We start from the raw sequence: 21,190 nt of genomic DNA on the forward strand, positions 1-21,190 counted from the left end.
CTCCCCGCCTTTATCCCGCGGGAGCGCAGCGCCGCCGCCTCGCCCCGCCCCGCCGGGAGGGGCCCCGCCGCCCCGCCCCGCCACACCGCCCTTCGTCCCCTTATCCCACCATATTACCCTTCACCAAGCCATACCGCCCCGCCAAACTGCTGGTCATCCCCCTATACCACCCTGTCATCCCGCCCTTTGCTCCGCTATACCGCCCCACCATCCCGCCCTTTGCCCCGCTACCACCCTTCATCCCCCTATACTGCCCCGCCATACTGCCCTTCACCCCACTATAGGGCCCTTCACCCCGCTATACCACCCTTCATCCCCACACACCACCCCACCATATCTCCCCGCATACCACCTTTCATCCCCCTATATCACCCCACCATCCCGCCCTTTGCCCCGCTACCACCCTTCATCCCCCTGTTCTACCCCACTATACCGCCCTTCGCCTTCCTATACCACCCCACCATACTGCCCTTTGCCCCCCATACCAGTCCCCTATACCGTGTCCGTCCCCCACCCCATCTCACCATTTTCTCACCGCTTTCGCTGCCCACCTTTTGCAGTCCAAGGGGTTCGGCAGCAGAGGTCAAAACCTGTTCAAAAACTCCGGCGGCAGGAGAGCTCATTCGGTGTGACTGTCTGTACACTGCAGGCCGAAAAATAGCATCTGGTTGGGCTAAAAACTCAGGCTCAATACCTCTAACTATAAAGAAACAGTACAAGGGATTGCTAGAGCAAAATCCCACCCAAATCCAGCAGCTTAAATATCTGGTTCCATTCTCAAACATTTCCCCTCCACGGACAGAAACAGTACAGAAAAGCACATCATTAAAAACTCAAAACCATGAAAAAATAGGGAGCTGTGATTGCTTTTGACAATTCAGTTTAACCAGCGACTCAGAGGCTTGACAAGTTACTTGTGATGCCATGGGAAACACTATTTTTTTTTTTTTTAAGTGAACACAACCAAACAAAAGGCCAGCGGTGCGAAGCGGGACGGAGCCATGGGAAATACCGGAAAAGCAGGAGGCAAAGTCTTGGCTCACACAGATGTGAGCCCCAGCAAGTGAGCAGCATATGACTACACCCTGGCTGCTCTTAACACAATCAAGCCAGACCCGCGCAATTAAGGATGCTTCAATCATCAGTCAAAAAAAAAAAAAAAAAGAAAAACAAACCACAAAAACTGCCCGGTTCTAACTCTGAGGGCAGATTTTCCTGCCAGCTCTGCCCTGCATCAGGGTGATCAGAAAGAAAATGGGCGAGTATGTGGGGCAGGACAGGATCCCCTTCCCTGGACCAAGGTAAATCTCAGCGAGTGCTGCGGAGGTTGCAGTCTGACCGCGGGGAGCCCAGGCGACAGCCACACATCACAGGAGACCGAGCTGATGCGCTATCAAGATGAGCAAGAGATCAAAGTCAAGGGAGCTGGATTTTCTCTCTGCTTTTTCCATTGCCTGGATTCTCACGATTGGAGGCTAAATAAAGCTGAGTAGTGAGGAGAAAAAAAGGGAAAGCAAAATAACCCCCTTAGTACCTCACCAGCATCCTTTGAGTGTTTTAAAACATATTCAAAACCCCATATATATGAAAGATGTATAAAAACCATGTTCAGTGGAGAAACCATTCCCCTCTCATGATTAATCAGCTCTCTGGAGAATTACTACTGCCAGCCAGGTCACTTCTAGAGCATCAAAGAAGTTGCAGTCAAATGCATCGGATAAAAAAAGCAGACCCTACTGAGGAAAGCTTTCTCCAGCTTGTAGAAACCACGAATCGCTGGCACAGAGGGAACAAGAAATTGGAGGGGAAGAGTGTAGTAATACAATCAGCATCAGAGACAGGACTGCACCCCTGTCTGAATGGACTCTGCTCCAGGTCTGGATCCACCTCCTCTGTTCCCCTCCCTCTCCTTAATGCCATATAAAATTTTGCACAAATAGTAACAAATCAGTTAATCCCCGCACCCATCCTGGGCAGGGGCTAAAGGGTGACAGCATCACCACTGTGGCTCTTTCCAAACAGCAGAACGGACACAAAAGCTTTTCCTGGGCACTGCCGGGAGCCGCTGGCAAAGCGAGGATCCGGCATCCGCCTGGCTCCCGGCCGCGCGGCTGCCCAGCCCCAAAGGCACCTTCTCTTGGGGCCTAGAAGAAGGCACAGAGCTGGCTGAGAAAAACCCATGGGGATCTATATCTTGCTTTTCTTTAACTGCTAAATGACATGAATAAAAAGTTTTCATTATTAAAGAGTAGGAAATTTCTGTGCCAGATTAACGCTGCCACAGTGGGCTGTGGTTAGCACAAAGTGCTTTATTGCTCGGGTAGTGGTGCATCATGGAGAGCATGGGCAGATGGGTGGCTGAGGACCTGAAAGCAAAATACAGGCCATCAAAACAATGCAACTGCTTCAAACAGGTCCAGCTTACCCCACAGACCGTCAGCCAGAGAAAGCGTGCACGTGAATGAGTCTGTGCCACGTGCTGGACCAAAGGAGCTCTACAAAGCTTCTTCTCTCAAAATCAACCTTGTAAGTTAAAAAAAGCTTCAAAAGAATAATAAGCCATCAATGCCACAATCTGTTCTTTCTCTTACAAAGACACAGACTTCTGCCAGTGTGGGGGGCGAGGGGAGCACATTTCCCCTCCGAGCCGTGAGCCATGTCCATGCCTGGGCAGCCCTTTCTCCGATGCCACCGGCCCCTCGGCTCCGCTGGCGGACGCTGGGCTCAGCCCTCAGCGCTTCCCAGCTGAGAGCATAGTGCAGGGGCTACAGGCCGGTTCACCCAGCCTTCCAGGACTTCAGCTGGGAATTAAGACTTAATTTGTTTCCTGGTAAACTCCATCTTCTACCGCCTCCATTTCCAGTGCCAGCAGCAGCTGCCCTTGCCGTGCTCCTTGGCCATAACTGGGATCAGACCTCTCTCCACTCCTGGGCCGTTACTCACCCTTAATTAGAGAGTAAATTTAGCTTAGCACAAAAGAAAGAGGTGCTGCCCAAAGGGACCACTGTGGGACCCTGCTTGTGCTTGGGCCAGGGAGAGGCTTTATTTATCTGCAGTGACCCTCAGATGGTGGACTCTGGGTTACAAACGAACTTTTATGCTTTTATTGCACTAACTCGGTTCCCTGTCAGCACTGATGGGAGAGGAGGGTTGCAAAAGGTTATCAGTGTTTTGCATCTTGCAAAACTGGAAAATATCAACTTCCTGCAGACATCAAGGTCTAAACTAAAAAAAGTCAGCTCGAAAAAAACTGCACCATATGGCTTGTATGCACAGTTCTTACATATCCACACAGTAACCGCGGCACAGAGCAGCCACTGTCCAAAAGTCACGGTAACAGCGCACTCAGATTATGCAACTGTGTTTTCACTCCTGTTTCTTACCATTCTTGTATGTGTTCTCTTTCATGTCTGTTTTTCCTCTTAGTGCTCCTGTAGGTATACAACTCAAATCTCTCTCCAAAAATCCCCTTATTTCAGTTCTGCACTTAGGGCACCAGCGGACAAACCAGAACTTGTTGTTATTACTGCAAACTAAAGTCAGGCTGGTAACCCTGAGCTCGCAGGCTGGCTGCCTGCTTCATAAGAGAAATCACTGATGATGGTCAGACACCAAAATAAACAAAAAAAAAAGGCAACTCCATCAATAACCAGCGATTCCCTCGGAAATCCTAACGCTGCACACTCTGCTGATGAAACACCTCTATTTCCGTTTCATTTGTCCTGCGCTCTTTCCTTTCATTCCTCTTTTCCCGGCTTATCCGCACACTCCTTGTGTTCATGGCACTTTGGGTGACAGCTGGGTGTGGAGCAGGATCACGGGTGCTGGGAAGCCCCTGGAAATGAAGCGGTTCCTGGCAGGCCTGGAGCTGGATCCCTGAGACAACAAATCATTCTGAACGGCAGGAAGATTCAAGTGGTAGAAAAACCCAGAGCAATCAACTCTCCATCCAGCGCACAGTTGTAAATATTTTCTGAAAATATTTTATGAAAGAACATTTTTCCCAGATATAAGGGTTTTTCCAGTGTTAGCGATGGTGGCAGAGAGACCTCCAGTGGCTGGGTGCAACAGAAGCCATCACCCTACACATCCCCACCGCCTCCCTGTGTCCCCCCGGGGAGGCAGACAGGAGGGGTTTTGGGGTGAAGGCCAACACAGCCCTTGGGGCTGGTGAGAACAGCCCCTGGGGTAAGCTGGGGCAGGACAGCATCGCTTCTGTCAGCGTCATGTGGAACTGGGACCGTCCTCAGTGTCCGGCCGCATACTCTGGAAGGCGGGGGGGGCTGATTGCTGGGCTGCTTTCGCCAGCGCTGGAAATACAAGACAGACAGTTGCTCTGAGTTAAAAAGAAGTTTAGGATTCTCGGCTAAAAGATAATCTACCTTTTTCCAAAAATTACTGTTTCAATTTCACTTAAAAGAGTAGTTTTTGTTGTATTGGTCTTCCTTTTAAACTCAGTTGAGCTAAACTAGGTTGCGAGGACTTTTTACAAAGTCAGACCAAACGGAAAGAATATTGGTGGCTAGAAACTGTATTTGCAGCAGATAAACCATTCATGTAAAAAAAAAGACAAAAACCAGGAGTCCCATTTTCCTTATGAGAACGCATGCACGTGGGACACAAAGCCTGAGTATTAATAATGCAATGGCAAATTATATTGATAATAACAATAACAATAATAATAATAATTTTCAGTGTTGCTTATGACCCTGCAGATGCACTGAGAGCTATCAGAGCAGCAAGCCGTGCTATCCTCAGTCAAACCAAGGCTGGAAACTCCACCTGCCTGGTTCACCAGGCAGGGAATCAGTGGTTTTCACCCAAGGACTGCTGCCGCAGGCACAGCCAGAGATACAGCTGAGGCGGCAAGATGCGGGGCGGATACTTGGCAGGTCCAGAGCGTCCCCGTTGCTGGATGTGCACCTGCTGAGACTTTCCACCCTCAAACAGCAATAGCTCAGCATTCACTACAGCAATCCATATAGACGCATCAGGAAACATCAACAAGCGTAACACAGATGTGCAAAAAGTGACACTTACATAACGAGGAGGAGTTTTATCACGCAGTGAAAAAGCAAAACATTTTGCTTTTCATTCCCAGCAATGTTCTGCTTTGTTTTGAAGCTCCATCGCAGAGCAGATTTCAGCAGAGGCCCATTCAGCAGTCCCTGCTAGAGGCCAGTCCCACGCAGCAGCACCCTGGGAGGACCAGCCTGGCCGCTGACCCCAACTCCACTGCGGGGCTTCATCTCGGAGCACCGCACCGGCCATAAAAACTTGCAGTGATCAGCTTTGTTTCCACGCCGCGGTCCCGCAGGGAGAGCAGCATTTTAATAAACATAACGATAGTTAGAAACAGACTTCTTCAAAGGACTTCACAAACAGAACTCAATCCTGGCATCACCAGGAGACAGTGACCGGTGTTTGTACAGATGGGGGACGGCGGGCAGGGAGGTTGGGCGTGCTGCCTCCCCTCAGTGGGTCCAGGATTCAGGGCTCTGATCAAGCCTCCGAGGGGCCTCGTTAGCTCACATCCATCTGCTCCCACCACGCCACAAGGCCCCTCTCCAGCAGCCTGTGGGCCACCCCAGGAGCACCATTTTAAGTGATCGTGCACTGCTCGGGCTGTTGCCTTTTGTCCTCCAAGCAGGCAGAAGGGCGTGCAGCAGCAGCTCCTAAAGCCCCTCTGCTCCCTGCATGGAACCGTTACAAACTCTCCTGTGAGGACAGACTGAGAGAGCTGGGGCTGTTCAGCCTGGAGATGAGAAGGCTCCGGGGAGACCTTACAGTGGCCCCCTACCTAAAGGGGGCTGATAGAAAAGATGGGAAAAATTCTTTAGGAGGGCCTGTTGTGATAGGATGAAGGGTAATGGTTTTAAACTGAAAGAGGGCAGATTTAGATTAGGCATAAGAAAGAAATGTTTCCCGCTGAGGATGGTGGAACACTGGCCCAGGTTGCCCAGAGAGGTGGTGGATGCCCCATCCCTGGAAACATTCAAGGCCAGGTTGGCCGGGGCTCTGAGCAAGGCGGGGTTAACTGGATGGGCTTTAAAGGTCCCTTCCAACCCAAACCATACTGTGATTCTACAGCTAGTCCTTCTTGCCCCCAGGCCCAGCACGCTCCACGAGGGGTGAGCACGGCTGGGGCACCCAAGCAATAAAAACGAGATACATGCCAGGGGCTGGGCACAGAACAGGGGGTCCTCGGGCCCCGGAGCCAAAGCTGTGGCTGGGCGGTGGAACCCGGTGCCCCACGCCGGGGCCGGGCACTCGCCCAGGCGGCTCCTCTGGCAAGAGGTGAATGCGCGCCGGGCACGGGCAGCCCGCAGCGCTAGGACACTTGCAGCAGCCGCGAACCGGCCGTTATAGGACTGCAAAACGGCCGCGCTGCCGCGGCGCCACCGCACAGAACGAGCCCCGTTCTACGGCAGCGCCTTGTGGTTCGCGGCGCCTCCCCCCCCCCCCGCCCCCCCCCTCAGCCCGCCCCCCCCGCTCCCAAAACGCAGCCCCGTGCTGGTGCCTCGCTCCTCTCCCTGCCCGGGGCTCCCAGCACCCCGCGGGCTCATGCACTCACCCAGCACACAGCTTAACACCCCGTTCTGCTTGCAACACAGAGGCCCGATCATCTTCTAACCCATCTGCTGCGGGGTTTGTAAACTTTCCCTCCGGGCCATCCTACATTGACGCTACTGGACACAGTAATCCAGAAAACTAAGTAATACAGAAAAAAATGCTACCAAACCCCCCCCAGTATTACTGCCTGCCTCTGCCAATCGCCTACCTAGGCACACAATCCCAATAAAAGCAGTCCCCCTTATAAAGCTCCAAAAAATGCGGATTTACAGCAGACTTTTTGCATCAAGTGGAAGTTTCTCAGCAGAAAACTGGTCTTGATTAACAATTTTTATATTTGCTTAAGGAAGCACTATGGACTCAAAGTTAAAAAAACCAAAATTTCTACTGGAAGAAAATGAACGTGTCTTATGTTTCGCGCTGTATTTCAGCATTGGCCATGTCCTGGAATTCAGTCTTAAAAGTTTTCGGGATGTGCACAGCCATTTATAATGGATTTAAACACTCTGTTGTAAAGTCTTCCAAGAAAAGGAACACATTTGTTTTCCTTAATCACCTTTTGCAGATGCTCTGGTATCCCTAGGCTTCTACCTCCCACAAATCCATGGTCCACAGGCTGAGAAAGATTAGTCGGTACGATTGTAACCACACGAAGAAGAGGCGAGTGGAATGACACTGTAAACTACTTTTTAGAATAAATATTTAACATTTAGGAAAGAGGTGACCTTTAGTTATTTCTCTCGTCTCCCATCTCACAATAGCTTTGGTTACTTTATGACACTTAAACTCATTCAAATTTTTTTATTTGAAGACACAGTTATCAAAATAGTGATCTGTGAACTAAAACCCAACCGGAAGTATAAATATCCACATTTGCAGAAACAAAGTAGTAATATTTCTCCATCCCTAAGCCTGCTCTCTTCTACCCAACCATGGATCGCTTCCTTCCCCTCAGTCGTACCTCATCCAGCCTTTTGATCACAGGACCGGATTTTTTCGATGTAGCTGCATAGGTATTCAGCAGAGCCTTGAACATCGTTTCAGTATCTGGATGAGTACTAAGGAAGGCTTTTTCCAGAACATACAAATCAACTCCTTTATCCTCCGGAAGACCTGAAATAAAACTGAGTCCAAAGTCTATCAGCACCAAGTCCAGCTTCTCCGTGGGAGGCCGCAGAAGTATATTGGAAGTTGTAAGATCCCCGTGTATGAGATCTTCATCGTGCATTCTTGCTAACAGCTCACCCATCTTCTCTGCTAAGGTAAGGAGGCTGCTGATATCATTTCCCCTCTGCTGTACAGAATAAATATGATCTTGAACAGTAATTGAGCCTACAATATCTTCAAGATATATGGAGTTGGTGACGTAATCCACAAAGTAGACCACTGGAGCTGGAATCCCTATTTAAAAAAAAGAAATGAAATGCTAGCTATTAATTTATAGGATTTTTGAATTTTAACAACAAAACACAACCAATACCAGAAGTGCCAGTTGAGGTCACCCCCTGCCACTGGTAACTCACATCCAGAAATGCCCCCTGCCAACCCCCAGCTTCCAACCCGTGCCTTGAATCCAGCCGGCAGCATGCGCTTGGTAACAGGATCAGCCCCTCCTCAGCTGACACTCCCCAGAAAAAGAGGCAGAGGGGCTTTCTGGCCGAGGACAAGCTGCGTTTTAGGGGCGCACCCTGAAAAAGCTGTGCAGGGCACCCCAGGATGAGAAGAAAACAGCTGCATCCTTCAGGATCAAGTGGGAAGGCCTGCAAGTGTCTGTTATTTGCCCCGGGGGACGCGCAGAGCCGGAGGGGTGCTGGTAAGCACGGAAGCACCCGGCGCGCCGAGGTGTCTGACCCGTCAGGGCAGCCCTGCCTCACGGCGACCCGGCCCGGCCCCGCCGCCCCCGGGCCCACCTGCCCGCCGGCACCGCAGCAGCGACCGCGCCTCCTGCGCCATGCGCCGCCGGCTCAGCCGCTCCTCCAGCTCCGGGTGCCGGTATCGCTTCGGGATGCGGAGCTTGGCCACCGCCGGCCGCCCGAGGAAGAGACCCCGGTAAACGCGGGCCTCGGCGCCCTGCTGCACCAGCTGCAGCCCCGGCAGCGGCGGTGGCGGCGCCTCGGCCTCGGCCACCACAGGGCCCGCGGCGCCCGCCTCGGCTTCAGGCCGCTCCATTGCAGAGCCTGCGGCCCCCGCCTCCTGTGTCACAGGGCCCGCGGCTCCCGCCCCGTCCACCGCAGGACCCACGGCCCCCGCCTCGTCTGTCACAGGGCCCGCGGCCCCGGCCCCGGCCATGCCAGAGTAGACGCCTCCCGCCTCGGCCTCAGCCGCCGCCATCACAGGACCCCGCCGCCACACAGCGCATGCGCGTCGCGCCTCCGCTTCGGCAATCTTCGGCGGCCCTTGACGGAAACTGACGAACTCCCCGAGCGCCAGCCCCCGCTGTACCGCGCCCGCTGTGCTCGCTATAGCGCGCTGTGCCCCAGCGCCCCGTTCTTGCTGTTTCTGCTGCTGCCTCTCCCAAAACCCCTCTTTTTTGCCTCCTCCCATAGGTTCTGCTGCCCTCTGCCCACCTCTGCCATGCTGGGGGATACCGAGTAGCTGTGGGATGGTAGGAATGGTGCCCCAGCCTCCCCCAGCCCCAGCAAGGGCATTTTCCTGTGTTTCTGCCAGTACAAGAGCAAGACCCACAGCTGCCCCAGGGCCTGCAAGCGAGGTGCTGGATGTGCACCTTGCCAAGGTGGCAAGTGAGGTCTTACGGTCCCACTGAGGTGCTCCCAGCACCACCTGAGAGCGGCCTGCCAGGGCATCACCCCTGGGACCCCGTCCCCGGGGCATCACCCCAGGATGCTCCACTACCAGGGGATCATCCATGGCGCTCCGCCACCCGGGCATCACTCCCAAGACATCACCACCGCTCCACCACCACCATCACTCCACCGCTGGCTGTCGGCGCTTCAGGTGCCAAAGGCCTTTGCTGGAGCCCATGCAGATCCATGGCAGCTGCCCAGTTTGTGGCTGGGGAGGAGAAGGGGTTTGCCCCTAAGCTACAGTGCATCAGCAGCCTGCAGCTGGGCGTGGTGTGACCCCAGGCCCCCACTCCGAACAGCACCAAAGCTTCTGCCCTGCATGCTGGCGTGAGCTCGGGTCACTCCCTCTTCCTTGAGCAGCCAAGCCCCGCGTTTCCGCATTAGATGGACAAACTTCATTATCTTGGGAGCAGGATTTGGGTTTTCACAGCACACTGAAAACCCGCTACTCCACTGGGTGATCTGCACACATTGCAGTTTATGCTCCTCGGAAGATACAAGGGTCTCTGCCCAGTCCATGTAAATACGCTTTCAGTTGTTTCCTTTGGAGATGCCACAAGTCCATTTTGTCCTTGTTTTCTTGTCCACAACATTTGTTTCCTTTTCAGAACATTTATATTTTATTAACACATTCCACACAGCTTACTTGTCATTGCATGGTGGGATCATGCCTGGCAAATATTTATCTTGCTTCAGTAACAACTTTTAAACTACCTTCCCAAGTTTTCAATGATACTGGTAATCCAGCCCATGATCCTGCCCACTCGTGGCCTCCTCCTTCAGCTGCCCTCACCACGGCAGGGCTGCAGGAGCCCGACAGCTTGGCCAGGGAAAGAGATGTGTTCCTGGGCTCCGTGGATGGAATTTGCAAATGCCACAAACAATCAAACGAAGAGGTTTTCCCCTGTTGTGGGCAGATTTTTTTTAAGCATCCGTGCACAGTCTGCACACACATACCTATATAACCGGTGAGCAAGTGCACACAGATGCCCTCCATTCATTATTCTGGTAAATATGACGATATTCTCTCACATTGGCCAAAACCATCCTCCAGAGCTTTCAAAATACAAAAGAAAATATTTTTGCTTTATTTTTCCCATTATTTTATTTATTTAAATTTTGTCTTCCTTGTGATTTCACTTATTCTTTTCTCTTTGAATGCAATAAACAGTTGACATAGCCCTTGGAATCCATCTAGAGCCATTTACAATATTTATGCTATCACCCAGTATTTTTATTGGAATATTGAATCGCCCCAGAGAATTGCGCTGAAGCCACAGACTCCCTGTTAAATTGTTTAATTATGTAACTTTGTTCTCCTGGCGACAAGCATTTATAAACTCCCCTTTAACAAACAATGTAATTGAGTTTTAAATTGCAGAGCAGCAAGCCAAGTTGGTGGAAACTAAGGCAGATCCCACGGGCTGCTCCCCGCTGTCCCCCTGATCCCTCGGCATCGGGCAGGCTGCAGTGCTGTGGGCAGCTCTCCCCTCGCCCCCCACCTTATTTGAGGATGGAGGCTGCCATCCTCAGAGCTGGACAGACTGGAAAAGGGCTGAATTTGGGCTACATGAGGTGGCTCCTCATGCCCAGCTGGCTCTGAGGTTGCGTCCTCAACCCTCAAAGTGCCAGCACAGGGATAAACCCTCCTGTGCGTGACTCCACAGCGCTGACCCCCATCACAGCCCAGAGTTATGGATCTTGGCCAGTTCCCCAGCAAGAGGATGCTACGGGCAGGGCGGGCAGTGGGAGGAGGGCTGGGGGGACTGGCCATCCAACAGAGGGGTGCAGGGGAGCACCTCAGGTCACCACAGGCTGCCGTTCGCAGGCGTCCTTCAAACATGCAGGAAACAGGACCCATGGGGCGACCCCCAGTGCTGACCAGCACTGCCAGTGAACCCCCAGGGTCAGGATAACAAAAAATGTGTGCAGCCTGGTGTTGTAAGGAGAAAGCTCTCTGGGCTGTAAACAAGCACGCGAAAAATGCAGGTGGCTGGCAAGCTGGCTCCATCCCAGCCAGCTGTGACACTGGTGCCTGCTCCTGGGTTACAATTTTCATCATTAACTGAATTGGGCTCGGTCAGTTTGGTCCCCTGAATCCCTTCCTAAGGGCCAATTGTAGCGATGGAAAATGTGCTTGAGTGTACGTTGAGCATTGCTGAACATCGTGTCTTCTTTTTTCCAGGACAGACTCCTCTCTCCTCTTACATTTTTATTTTCATTTGTGATTTTCAAACCTCGTCTAGCTGCTCTCACCCTGAGATAGCGAGTAACATTTTCAGTAACCCCAGCCGGTTTGCATTACCAAACGCAGGCTGCCGGTTCAAACGCCGAGCTCTTCAGGAAGCGCATTCCTGCGGCTCAGCCCTGGAGATGTGCTGTTCGGCTGCGACGCAGGAACGCGCCCTCGCACCCCGCAAGTCCCGCAGCCAAGAGCGAGATAAGGATCAGATGGGGAAATGGCGCTGCCAAGACACACACTCTTGTGAGGAGGAGGAAAGCGTCACAGGAGGGAGCGAGGCCAGGAGCATGCCGGCAGACACGAAGCTTGAGCCGGTCCTGGTGGATTCAACCCCTCCAGACCTTCTCATGTGGAGCTTCAGGACCAAAGCTACTGACTTCAGTGGGCCCAGAATACCCATTAACTCAAATGGCATGATAAGAAAGATGTACTTTAAAAACTGTAAAGGAAGACTTTTTTTTTCCTGCAAATGAAAAAAGAAAAACCCGCAAAGGAAGAATTTTTCCTGCTGTACATCATAGCAGGTTCTCATGTTTTTTCAGAGGACCATAACCCCAGAGATGAGCAGCGCTGACACGGCAGCCACGTTTCTGTACATACTGATGTCATCTTTCTGGCCGCCTTTTGTAAACATACCATGCAGCTCTGCCTATACGCCTCAGGACCTCGCCTCCTTGCTGTGTGTGCTAATAATGTTTATCACCCTGCCAGAGAACAGGAAGCCTTCAGAAAATATCAGGATGGCAGATAAATGAATGCTGAGTGGATATGGAGGAAAATACCATTTCTTCGCGCACTGAAATAATTTGAGAAGGAAGGAATTGCTCAGGTGAACTGCTGATCACGTAGCCAAGAGCGGGTTTGCCCAGCGGCTGCCGAGGGCTGTAGGTCCCCTCTGGCTCTGCGCCTGGTGTGGTGGGTGACATCCCCTCCGGTTTGCAACACAATGCATCCAAAACACCTAGGCTTGAGCTCTGGGGATTAGCTGCAGGGGCCAGAGGTCACAGGCAGGATCACGCTGCATGCTGAGCATCCCCCCGTGTTCCCAAAACACAAGCCCAGACACAGAGCTGTAGCGTCTGCTGCCCACCATGAGCTGGCCTCATATGCAGGGTCTTGGGGAAGAGAGAAAATTGCAGCCATTTCTTCCTCTGAGTGTCATGAGAGCTAGTGGTGGTTTCAGAGCCATTTAAACTACTTTAACATGAGTTACAAATCCCATTGAGAGGCTCCTTCCACAAGCACCACTAGGTTCTGTTGGCTGGTGTTCATGTTTGAAGTCGTTCTTCCCTGAGTGTGCGATCCCTCTACAGCTGTCTGTCCATATCAGGTCAAAATTTTCAGAAGAGGTATTTTAAAATACTCTATTTTCATTTAAACCAGAGCATATGAATAGGAAGCATTTATTTAGTCTATAAACCAGACAGATTATTTGAAACACTTTTAATATTCACTGTGATTTTGAGAAGAAACAAAACAAAAATCTTTGATCAACTGCTGCCCGTGTTTCAGGTCAGCTATCCAACAGACTAAGCCTGCAAGGACATGCATGATTCAGTATTGTCCATCTCAAGCATCCCAAAACTCTGAGTCAAAGCAAAAAAAGAGTTGGCATCACCGGTCTCCAGAGCAGAGATGTGGCATATACTCCCCTACATAGAAGAATAATGATTCTTTAAATATTTCTCTTAAATGCCCCATTAAGTTAACATGTGGAATGACTGAAAAAGCTCTTTCAAAAAAATATCACGTTCCTCATTCTTCACCCAACCTGTTTGCTCTTGCCTGTGTCAAAGGGTGTGCCTGCACCACAGGCACAACGGTCACTCATGCAGATCTTCCCCAACTCAGCCTCCTACTGCAGCAAAACCTTCACCAGCATGGGCTCCACAGGGCGCTGGGCTGGAGCTTGTGTTGTTATAGCTGTGTGATTAAATTAAATATTACCTGCAGTCCCATCCCAGCTCCCCGTGCGGGTTTACGGTCACTGCGCTCACCCTTCAGCGGCAGTCCCTGTTGCATGGCTCTGGCAAGGCTGTGTGAGCCCACCCTCAAGCCTGCTGCAGCGCATCTTCCCTGCGCCGGTCCCTGCTCAAGCCGTGTTGTGGCAAATTGCTGACCATCGCGTGCGCTTCACTGCACACACACGTATTTACCGCAACGCAACCCGCCCAGCAACTGCAGCTGGCGTGAGTGGCACCAAGGGAGAATGTTTGCATTGTGTTAAAGAGTTTTGAAAGCACTTCTAGGCATATCAAGTTTGGTAAAATCCTTCTTTTACAAACTGGGATACAGGAACTTAGCCTCAGACTCTGAAAAAAAATCTTGCATCTAAGTGCAAGTACCAGCGCCTTTTATGCAGTAGCCAGCAGGAAGGTTTCTGTTCCGCTGAGCAGAACAAGAATGTTAATTGCCAGAAAAGTTGAATACTCAAATGCTGTGCCTAATGGAGCACTGTGCTGGGGAAGGAGATGAGATCCAGAGCCTGGTCCTTTCCTTCCCACACAAGAGAAAGGTAAGAGCGCGGACCCAGTCACGCTGCTCTTTCCTTTTAGCTTTGAAATGGTCACTCCGGTCCTAGCAGGCTTTCTTTGCCTTTGCGGCCGAGCTACCTAAAACCGATAATAAACTGTCAGTCTCCTGTGGGCTTTCTAGAGGCTTTCTGGTGTAGAGGAGCGAAGCTCTGCACCAGAGGGTCTGCGGCCAACGAGGAGAGGGGATTTCTGCTCCCGCTGAAGGGAGAGACTGGGGACAGAGCTGTCACTCCAGCAACCGCAGCCGCACCCTGCGGCATCCCCGTTCCCACGCCGACTGGCAACCGCGCACCCCCGCTGCAACGCCCCCAGCTACCCTGCCCGGCCAAACCGGGACCCGCACGCCCAGCCCCGGCCTCCACCGCCCCGGAGCTCCTGCCGCGCATCCGCTCCCCGCCCGGGACCCCGAGGGGGCGGGCAGGGCGACTACAAGCCCCAAGCTGCTCGGCCGGGAGGCAGGGCGGGAGCGACGTGGCGCTGCGCGGCTCCGCTCCGGCCGCCGGCCCCCGCTCCGCCCCGCCCCGCGCCCGCCGCCGCGGAGCGCCGGGGGCTCAGCTCCGCCGCGCCATGGGTGAGTGCGGGCAGGGCCGGGGGGCGGCGGAGGGGAAGAGGCGGAAGGGAGACAGCGAGCCCCGCTCGGGACCGGGCAGCCGGGCTGGGAATGGGCGCGTCCTGCCCCAGGAAAAAAAGTTTTCCAAAAAAGTTTTCAGCTTTTCCTAAAGGTTGGGATTACCCCCCTCCTCCAGCCCCCTTGCTGTCTGTTTCTGGAGCGCTCCCAGCAGCAGACGTAGCGCACAGGGCGAGACAAAGCGGTTCCTGTGGCAGAGCCCCCGGGAGCGGAGCCCGGGAGGAGCGGGGCTGCCTGCGGGAGCGGGGCCGGCGGGGTGCGGGGGGAGCGGGGCCGCTCGGCCGGGGCAGCAGAGAGGAACACGGCCGGGACCGGTCCCAGCCGGGTCAGAACAGACTACATACAAAGCTAGATTTCAATCGACCTTCGTTAACTATTTCTGCTCATTAAGTTAACTTTCTTGTTACAGCAAAATCTGATGGAACCAGCTGCAGTATTTACAGCGGGGCTGTCTGTGTCTGGTTGAGTTCGTGGCTTGAAACTAACGGCATGCCCGCTGTATGCAAAGCCTTTTTTTGCCTCAATGAGCAAATATTTTTTTTTCTAATCTGCATAACTTGATAAAAGCAGAGCAGGTAGTCACACAGAGCATGGTGCGTAGCTGGGATGGCATAAGTAACACAAACAAAACACAGAGGGTTACAGAATAAATAAATATAAATATAGCCATCGCTGAGAAATAACCTTTATTGCTAGCTGCAATTAAAGGCCGAATAGAGACACTTCCTATTAAAAAAGCCCTTAGGCAGGATGAGGGAAGTTTTCCATGGTCTGGTGGTTGTGTCCACATTCTTTCCATGTACGGTCTACTGAAACTGTGAATATTTCTAATTAAATAAAGCCAGTGTGAGACTACAGATAGTATTATGAGCTGGAAACCAGTGCAAACCTCTAAGAGAATGCACTTTACCTGTGCCTTCAAAGTTGTAACTGGAGGAGGAAGGTCACTGTCACTGCTGTTGCCCAAAGGTCCCTACATCAGCACTGCCTTTCAGCGCGTGCAGTCCGTGCCATAACCTGTGTAATGGTTCACACATGGTCACCCCTTCATCCTGTCACCAAGCACCTTTTTTTTTTGGTTTGTTTGTTTTTATTTGGTTTTTTTTTTATAGAGTTGTTTGGAGCAGGTTGGTTTGGATTTGGTTTGCTTTTGCTGTTGTTTTTTCTTATTTTAGTTAAGCTGATTTACTTACTAAACTTGCATGCTCAGCTATATGGGAATGGCAAGGTCAAAGAATCGCTTCTTGTATTTGGGGCAGGCAAGAATGAACTTTTCAGCTCATGATGAAGTTTGTTTTGTAGTCCTGGAACAGCCTGAGAAGGTTGTGCCAGGCTCAGGGATCCTGGGTGCTGTGTGCTGTAGAAGGAAAGATGAAGAAATCAGGGCCACCTCCACAAAGTCATGCTGGGAGCGCAGGATTAACTAGGAGAAATAAACTTTCATGAGCAGTGTTTTCAATGGCAAGGTAAGAAGTGAGCATGCAGTGAGAACTGATGGTGCCAGATGGACTGAAGCATGAAAATGATAATGCAGAACAATTCATAAGCAGAAAGCAGAAGCTGCGTTTCCTGCCCAGAACAGATTTTGTAAATTAGAATCACAGGAGACCACAGAGGATCCCCCTGTACAACTCCAGGCAGTACAAATCACTGTCCTCCACTTAAATACAAGTCTTAACTTTGTTAACCAAGTCCTATTTTCTCAGTTCTGCACCCCAAACGAGTACCCCTGCAGTTGGTGGACGTGTGTGCAGGCCTGGTGTGTTGTGCGAATATCTGCAAGTGCCTCTACACATGACCTGGTGCCTTTTGGGGAAATTCAGCATCATGGCTTTGTAGATGGAAAACTTTGGATGTCTGGGGAGAGTTTTTTCCCCAGCTTGTTCATGCTGATAGCTTGCCTGCCAGCGCGAGAAAACTGAACCTAGCGTTGCTTGCTTTTTTTCCAGGTCGTGCACTGCTGGTCCTCCTCTTGTCTGCAACAGTCTCTCTCCTGGGTGGGCTGGTATTTGGATACGAGCTGGGGATTATCTCTGGTGCACTGCTGCAGTTGCAGATAGACTTTCACCTCAGCTGCCTCAAGCAAGAAGTTCTTGTGAGCGCCCTCCTTATTGGAGCTCTCTTTGCCTCTCTGGTTGGGGGGATCCTCATTGACCGCCACGGACGGAGGAGAGCAATCCTGGTCAGCAACTTGGTCCTGTTGGTTGGCAGCCTTATTCTCACACTGGTGAGGTCGTTTATTGGGCTGGTCATTGGGCGCATGACTGTGGGCTTTGCCATCTCTGTCTTGTCCATGGCCTGCTGCATCTACGTCTCAGAAATGGTGGCTGCTCATCAGCGAGGGCTGCTGGTGTCTCTCTATGAAGCGGGCATCACCGTAGGCATCCTACTGTCCTATGCACTGAATTACATCTTTGCAGACGTGGATGAGGGATGGAGGTACATGTTTGGACTGGCCATTGCCCCAACAGCCATGCAGTTCCTCAGCATCCTCTTTCTCCCAGTGAACCCTGTTAAATTAAGCTCGTGGGACTCAGACTGCCAGAAGAGCCTCATTCAATTGCAGAACACTGAGGACAGAGCAGCAGTAAAGCGGGAGCCCTATAAGGAGAAGCATTACTCATTTCTTGACCTTTTCAGGACCAGAGACAACATGAGGCGGCGGACTCTGGTGGGCCTGGGACTGGTGCTCTTCCAGCAGTTCACCGGGCAGCCCAACGTGCTGGGCTATGCCTCCAAAATCTTCCACTCCGTGGGGTTCCAGAGCAACTCCTCAGCGATCCTGGCCTCTGTCGGGCTGGGGGCAATAAAGGTGGTAGCCACGCTTGTCGCAATGGCTTTTGCAGACAAGGCTGGCAGGAGAGTGCTTCTCATGGCTGGCTGTGTGGTGATGGCCATCTCTGTCACCACCATTGGCCTCACCAGCCGCGTCGTTCCGCTGGCCATGGCCAGGGACTGCAAGGCAGCTGCAGACCCCAATGCATCCCACAGCCTCCCCCAGCACCCCATGATGCCCATATCCTCCCACTCTGCTGTGTCACCCAGCCCGCCAGCACTGGGTGCTGTCAAAAGTCAGGCAGGCCCTGGTTTTGCTGCCATGAGGAGCAGTACTCAAAGCAGAGAGGTTGTTCCCAATTATTCTCTCAGTCACAAAAGGGGCTTGGTAGGTCAGGCCAAAGAAGAGCCGGTGGGAAGCACAGGCCCTCCTTTCCGTGGTGCTCCCTGGGCAGAACATATGGTCTTAAATTGGATTATGCTGCTGAGCATGATGGCTTTCGTGAGTGCCTTCTCAGTTGGATTTGGACCAAGTAAGTATGGTGTTTATATACCTTTGCACTAACCCAGAGAATAAAAGTAGGGCTGATCTTCACAGTCTGTCTGAAACGTTCATCATGCATCTGCTTTACCAAGCAGCTCCATGTCTGGGAACGTCCCCTTCTGCCCACTGAATCGGTTTCTAGCTTTGCAGCTCTGTCAGCTATAGGGATGGTACAGCACTAGAATAACTTTCTCTTCCATGCTGTCACTGCCCTTGTAATGTTTTTTTTTTTTTCTGTCATGCTCATCACAAAATCAGAGCATCCCACAAGAACTACCTAATCTTCGTAGCACCCTGGTGAGGAGGAAAATAGAGGGCTGAGGACAGAGGGACTGAGGGGCTTCTGCTCTGTGATAGAGAAAGTCAGTGGCAGAACTGGCAGTGGAACCTCTTTGAAAGGTTCTCTTTTTCTGAAATCATTATTTATTCATCAGATGAGAATAGAGATTAGTTCTTGCTTCCATGTGAGCTCTACTGTTTTCTGGCATTTATTGCTTTAAATGCCCCGGTGGGAGAAAACAGCATCTAACTCGAGGGAAAACAGAAGTGCACAGCAAGTCTCATGGTTTTGACAGTGACCCTGTAAATTATTTCAAGCAAAATAACCCTGGAATTTAAGATATATATTTTAAGATATATATATTGCTTTAGCTCTGATTGTAGCCCAAACACATAATCTCCCTAATCCTACCCCTTCCTCATATCTTTACAAAGAGCACATCCTGACAGCAGGTATACCAGACTTTTTCCATCATCCCTGAATGGAATGACCAACTCCCCTGCTGTCTTCTTTGCACCGTGGACCTGTTCATGGGTATTTCATGAACTCCTGGGAGTTTTGAAGTGTTCTGCTGTGACCTGACACCGAGACCGACAGCGGCTGCTGGGTGAAGCCAGAGTTTAAAACCCCTGCTGAAATCTTCCTTGCCCATTTCCCAAATAAATTGCTTAACCTCTAAAACTGTCTTTCTGATCTCTCTAATCCATGCAGTGACCTGGCTGGTCCTCAGTGAGATCTACCCTGCTGGGATAAGAGGAAGAGCCTTTGCCTTCTGTAACAGCTTTAACTGGGCTGCTAATTTACTGATCAGCCTCTCGTTCCTGGACCTTATTGGTAAGTGGCCGTTCCCCATCCCTCCAACTCCCGTAGCTGGTTAGCGAAGGAGCCGTTTGGAGATGAAGTGGCATTTTGAACCCTGAGGACTTGATGCTGGAATAGGTGTGACCCTGATGCCTCTGAGAGCAGAAAAACCAGGCACCAGTGACACTGGTCTGAGCCCCTCTGCCACCTGTTTCGTAAAAACCACCCATTGCCCACTGTGTTGCAGTATTAGGAAACCTGGAGTTTGCAGCTTTCACACCAGTAGCTTTACGATGTTTTTTGCTAGCAGAGCTCTCGGCTGAGGCACTCAGCAGGCCCTGCTGGGCCCTGGAGCTCAGCTGCCTTCTCCTTCCCTCTGTGGTGCTGCTGGCAAAGCCTAGCACAAACCATCCTTCTCCCTTGCTGATTCCCAGTCCAGGCCTTGCAGATAAGGAGCTTTCCTTGCCCTTTTGAGGGCTTCTCAAAATAAGATGCCCCTGTCAGGCACCAATGACAACCTCGCAGTAAGCAACCAGCTTTGTGTCCCATGATGTGACCTACCTCCAACAGACCCTTAATGCACTTGAATCTTTCTGCAGATGCCATTGGTTTCTCTTGGATGTTTCTTCTCTATGGCCTGATGGGAGTGATGGCTGTTATATTCATTTATCTTTTTGTTCCGGAAACGAAAGGACAATCCTTAGAGGAGATAGACCAGCAGTTCTCCAGGAAACGGTACGTGTGCTGTTGTACCAGCGTGAGTTCTGGCTGTGGGTGCTTCCCACCAGCAGTCCCTGAGGTCTGTGACACTGGGCAGCTCAGGGCTGTTGCAGAGTCTGGTCAGTGCTGCCGAGAAGATCTCAAGTTTGTGGCGGGACTGTAGGAGGGCGTGTGAGAGCTGCACCGTGGTTCATCAGCAGCTCACTGCCCTGAGCCTTGTGGCCACGCTGATAGAGGGCACTAGTGACATTTCTGAGGAAGAAGGCTGAAAAATTAGGGCTTGTGGACGAGGGGAGGAGAGCAGGACCAGAGCATGGCACAGGTGGGTCAGGTCAGTGAGGTCCTTAGAGTAGTCCTGGACTGATCCTTCTCGTCTGGGGCAGAGACATCTCGGTGTAACAGATGCCATGTGCTCTCATCCAGTAATTTCCATGCAAAGCCTGTAACTTGTAACGGGCTAGGAAGGATCGAGGGGTATTTGTGCAGTCCTGGTTGTGAAGGAGGTGGCAGGGCAAACATTGCTGGAGCAGAGGGAGCTTGCGCAGCCACACGACCACGATGCCAAGGGGACGGAGCACACACCCCACGGTGGGATGACCGGGGAGGGGTAACTGCTGTAAACCCCTGCCTGGCTCCTGGCTCCCTGTGAGCAGCAGCTGCTGCAGCTGACCTTCACCATTGCCTGGCAGGGTGTGGGAAGGAAACGTGTTTAAGCAGAGACGTGGAAGAGGAGCGAGCTGCACACACGCCCAGTACCAGAGAGTGGAGCATGGCAGCAGCACGTGAAACCAGTGGCGTGCCCGCAGCATCGCCCTGAGGAGAGGAGCAGGCTGTGCCAGCCAGCCAGTTCTTTTCCATGACCTCTAACTGGTGACCTCTGTTCAGAGACGGTTCTCACCGCAGTGCCTTAAATCTCGGGACATGCTGATAGCTGTCCTTAGGGTCCTTGGAGGATCGTAGGTCCCAGACAGGGAACATGTTCTTCCTTTGATATCTTTTATTTTTCATGGTTTGTATCTCCTGTCATTTAAGAGATTAATAGTTTTGTATGTAGCAATTAAAGCACAACTTTTACTGACAATGCTTTCCTTCTGTGCAGTTCATTTGTGAGCAAGGTATCTTATTTTCCAGTTCTTTGAAATACTTCATGCTTTACAGAAGGGGACAGTAGCGCAGGACGAATGTATCAAGCACTCAGCAGCATACATTAATATCATCACCCACTGTAACATCTGTGTAGGAGCCTGGAGCCTGAGGTGGGAGCTAACGCAGATAAACGCCCTGTTTCA

At 51.7% G+C, this 21,190-nt stretch overlaps 2 protein-coding genes across 2 annotated transcripts; one reads left to right on the forward strand and one right to left on the reverse strand.

Annotated features, from left to right (window-relative positions):
* Window positions 1-7,359: 7,359 nt before the first annotated feature.
* TP53RK (TP53 regulating kinase) lies at window positions 7,360-8,914 on the reverse strand. The gene is made up of 2 exons (XM_086760734.1): window positions 8,484-8,914; window positions 7,360-7,974 (listed from the first exon to the last, which is right to left on the reverse strand). Exons 1-2 carry the CDS (start codon window positions 8,902-8,904, stop codon window positions 7,496-7,498), a joined length of 900 nt encoding a protein of 299 aa, XP_086616860.1. The 5' UTR covers window positions 8,905-8,914; the 3' UTR covers window positions 7,360-7,495.
* Window positions 8,915-14,615: 5,701 nt separating this feature from the next.
* SLC2A10 (solute carrier family 2 member 10) lies at window positions 14,616-20,982 on the forward strand. Its single transcript, XM_086760631.1, has 5 exons — window positions 14,616-14,724; window positions 16,731-18,089; window positions 19,092-19,214; window positions 19,781-19,916; window positions 20,591-20,982. Exons 1-5 carry the CDS (start codon window positions 14,721-14,723, stop codon window positions 20,685-20,687), a joined length of 1,719 nt encoding a protein of 572 aa, XP_086616757.1. The 5' UTR covers window positions 14,616-14,720; the 3' UTR covers window positions 20,688-20,982.
* Window positions 20,983-21,190: the final 208 nt, after the last annotated feature.

Source organism: Chlamydotis macqueenii, chromosome 16, assembly GCF_036417535.1.
Source record: "Chlamydotis macqueenii isolate bChlMac1 chromosome 16, bChlMac1.mat, whole genome shotgun sequence".
Lineage (NCBI taxonomy): Eukaryota > Metazoa > Chordata > Aves > Otidiformes > Otididae > Chlamydotis > Chlamydotis macqueenii.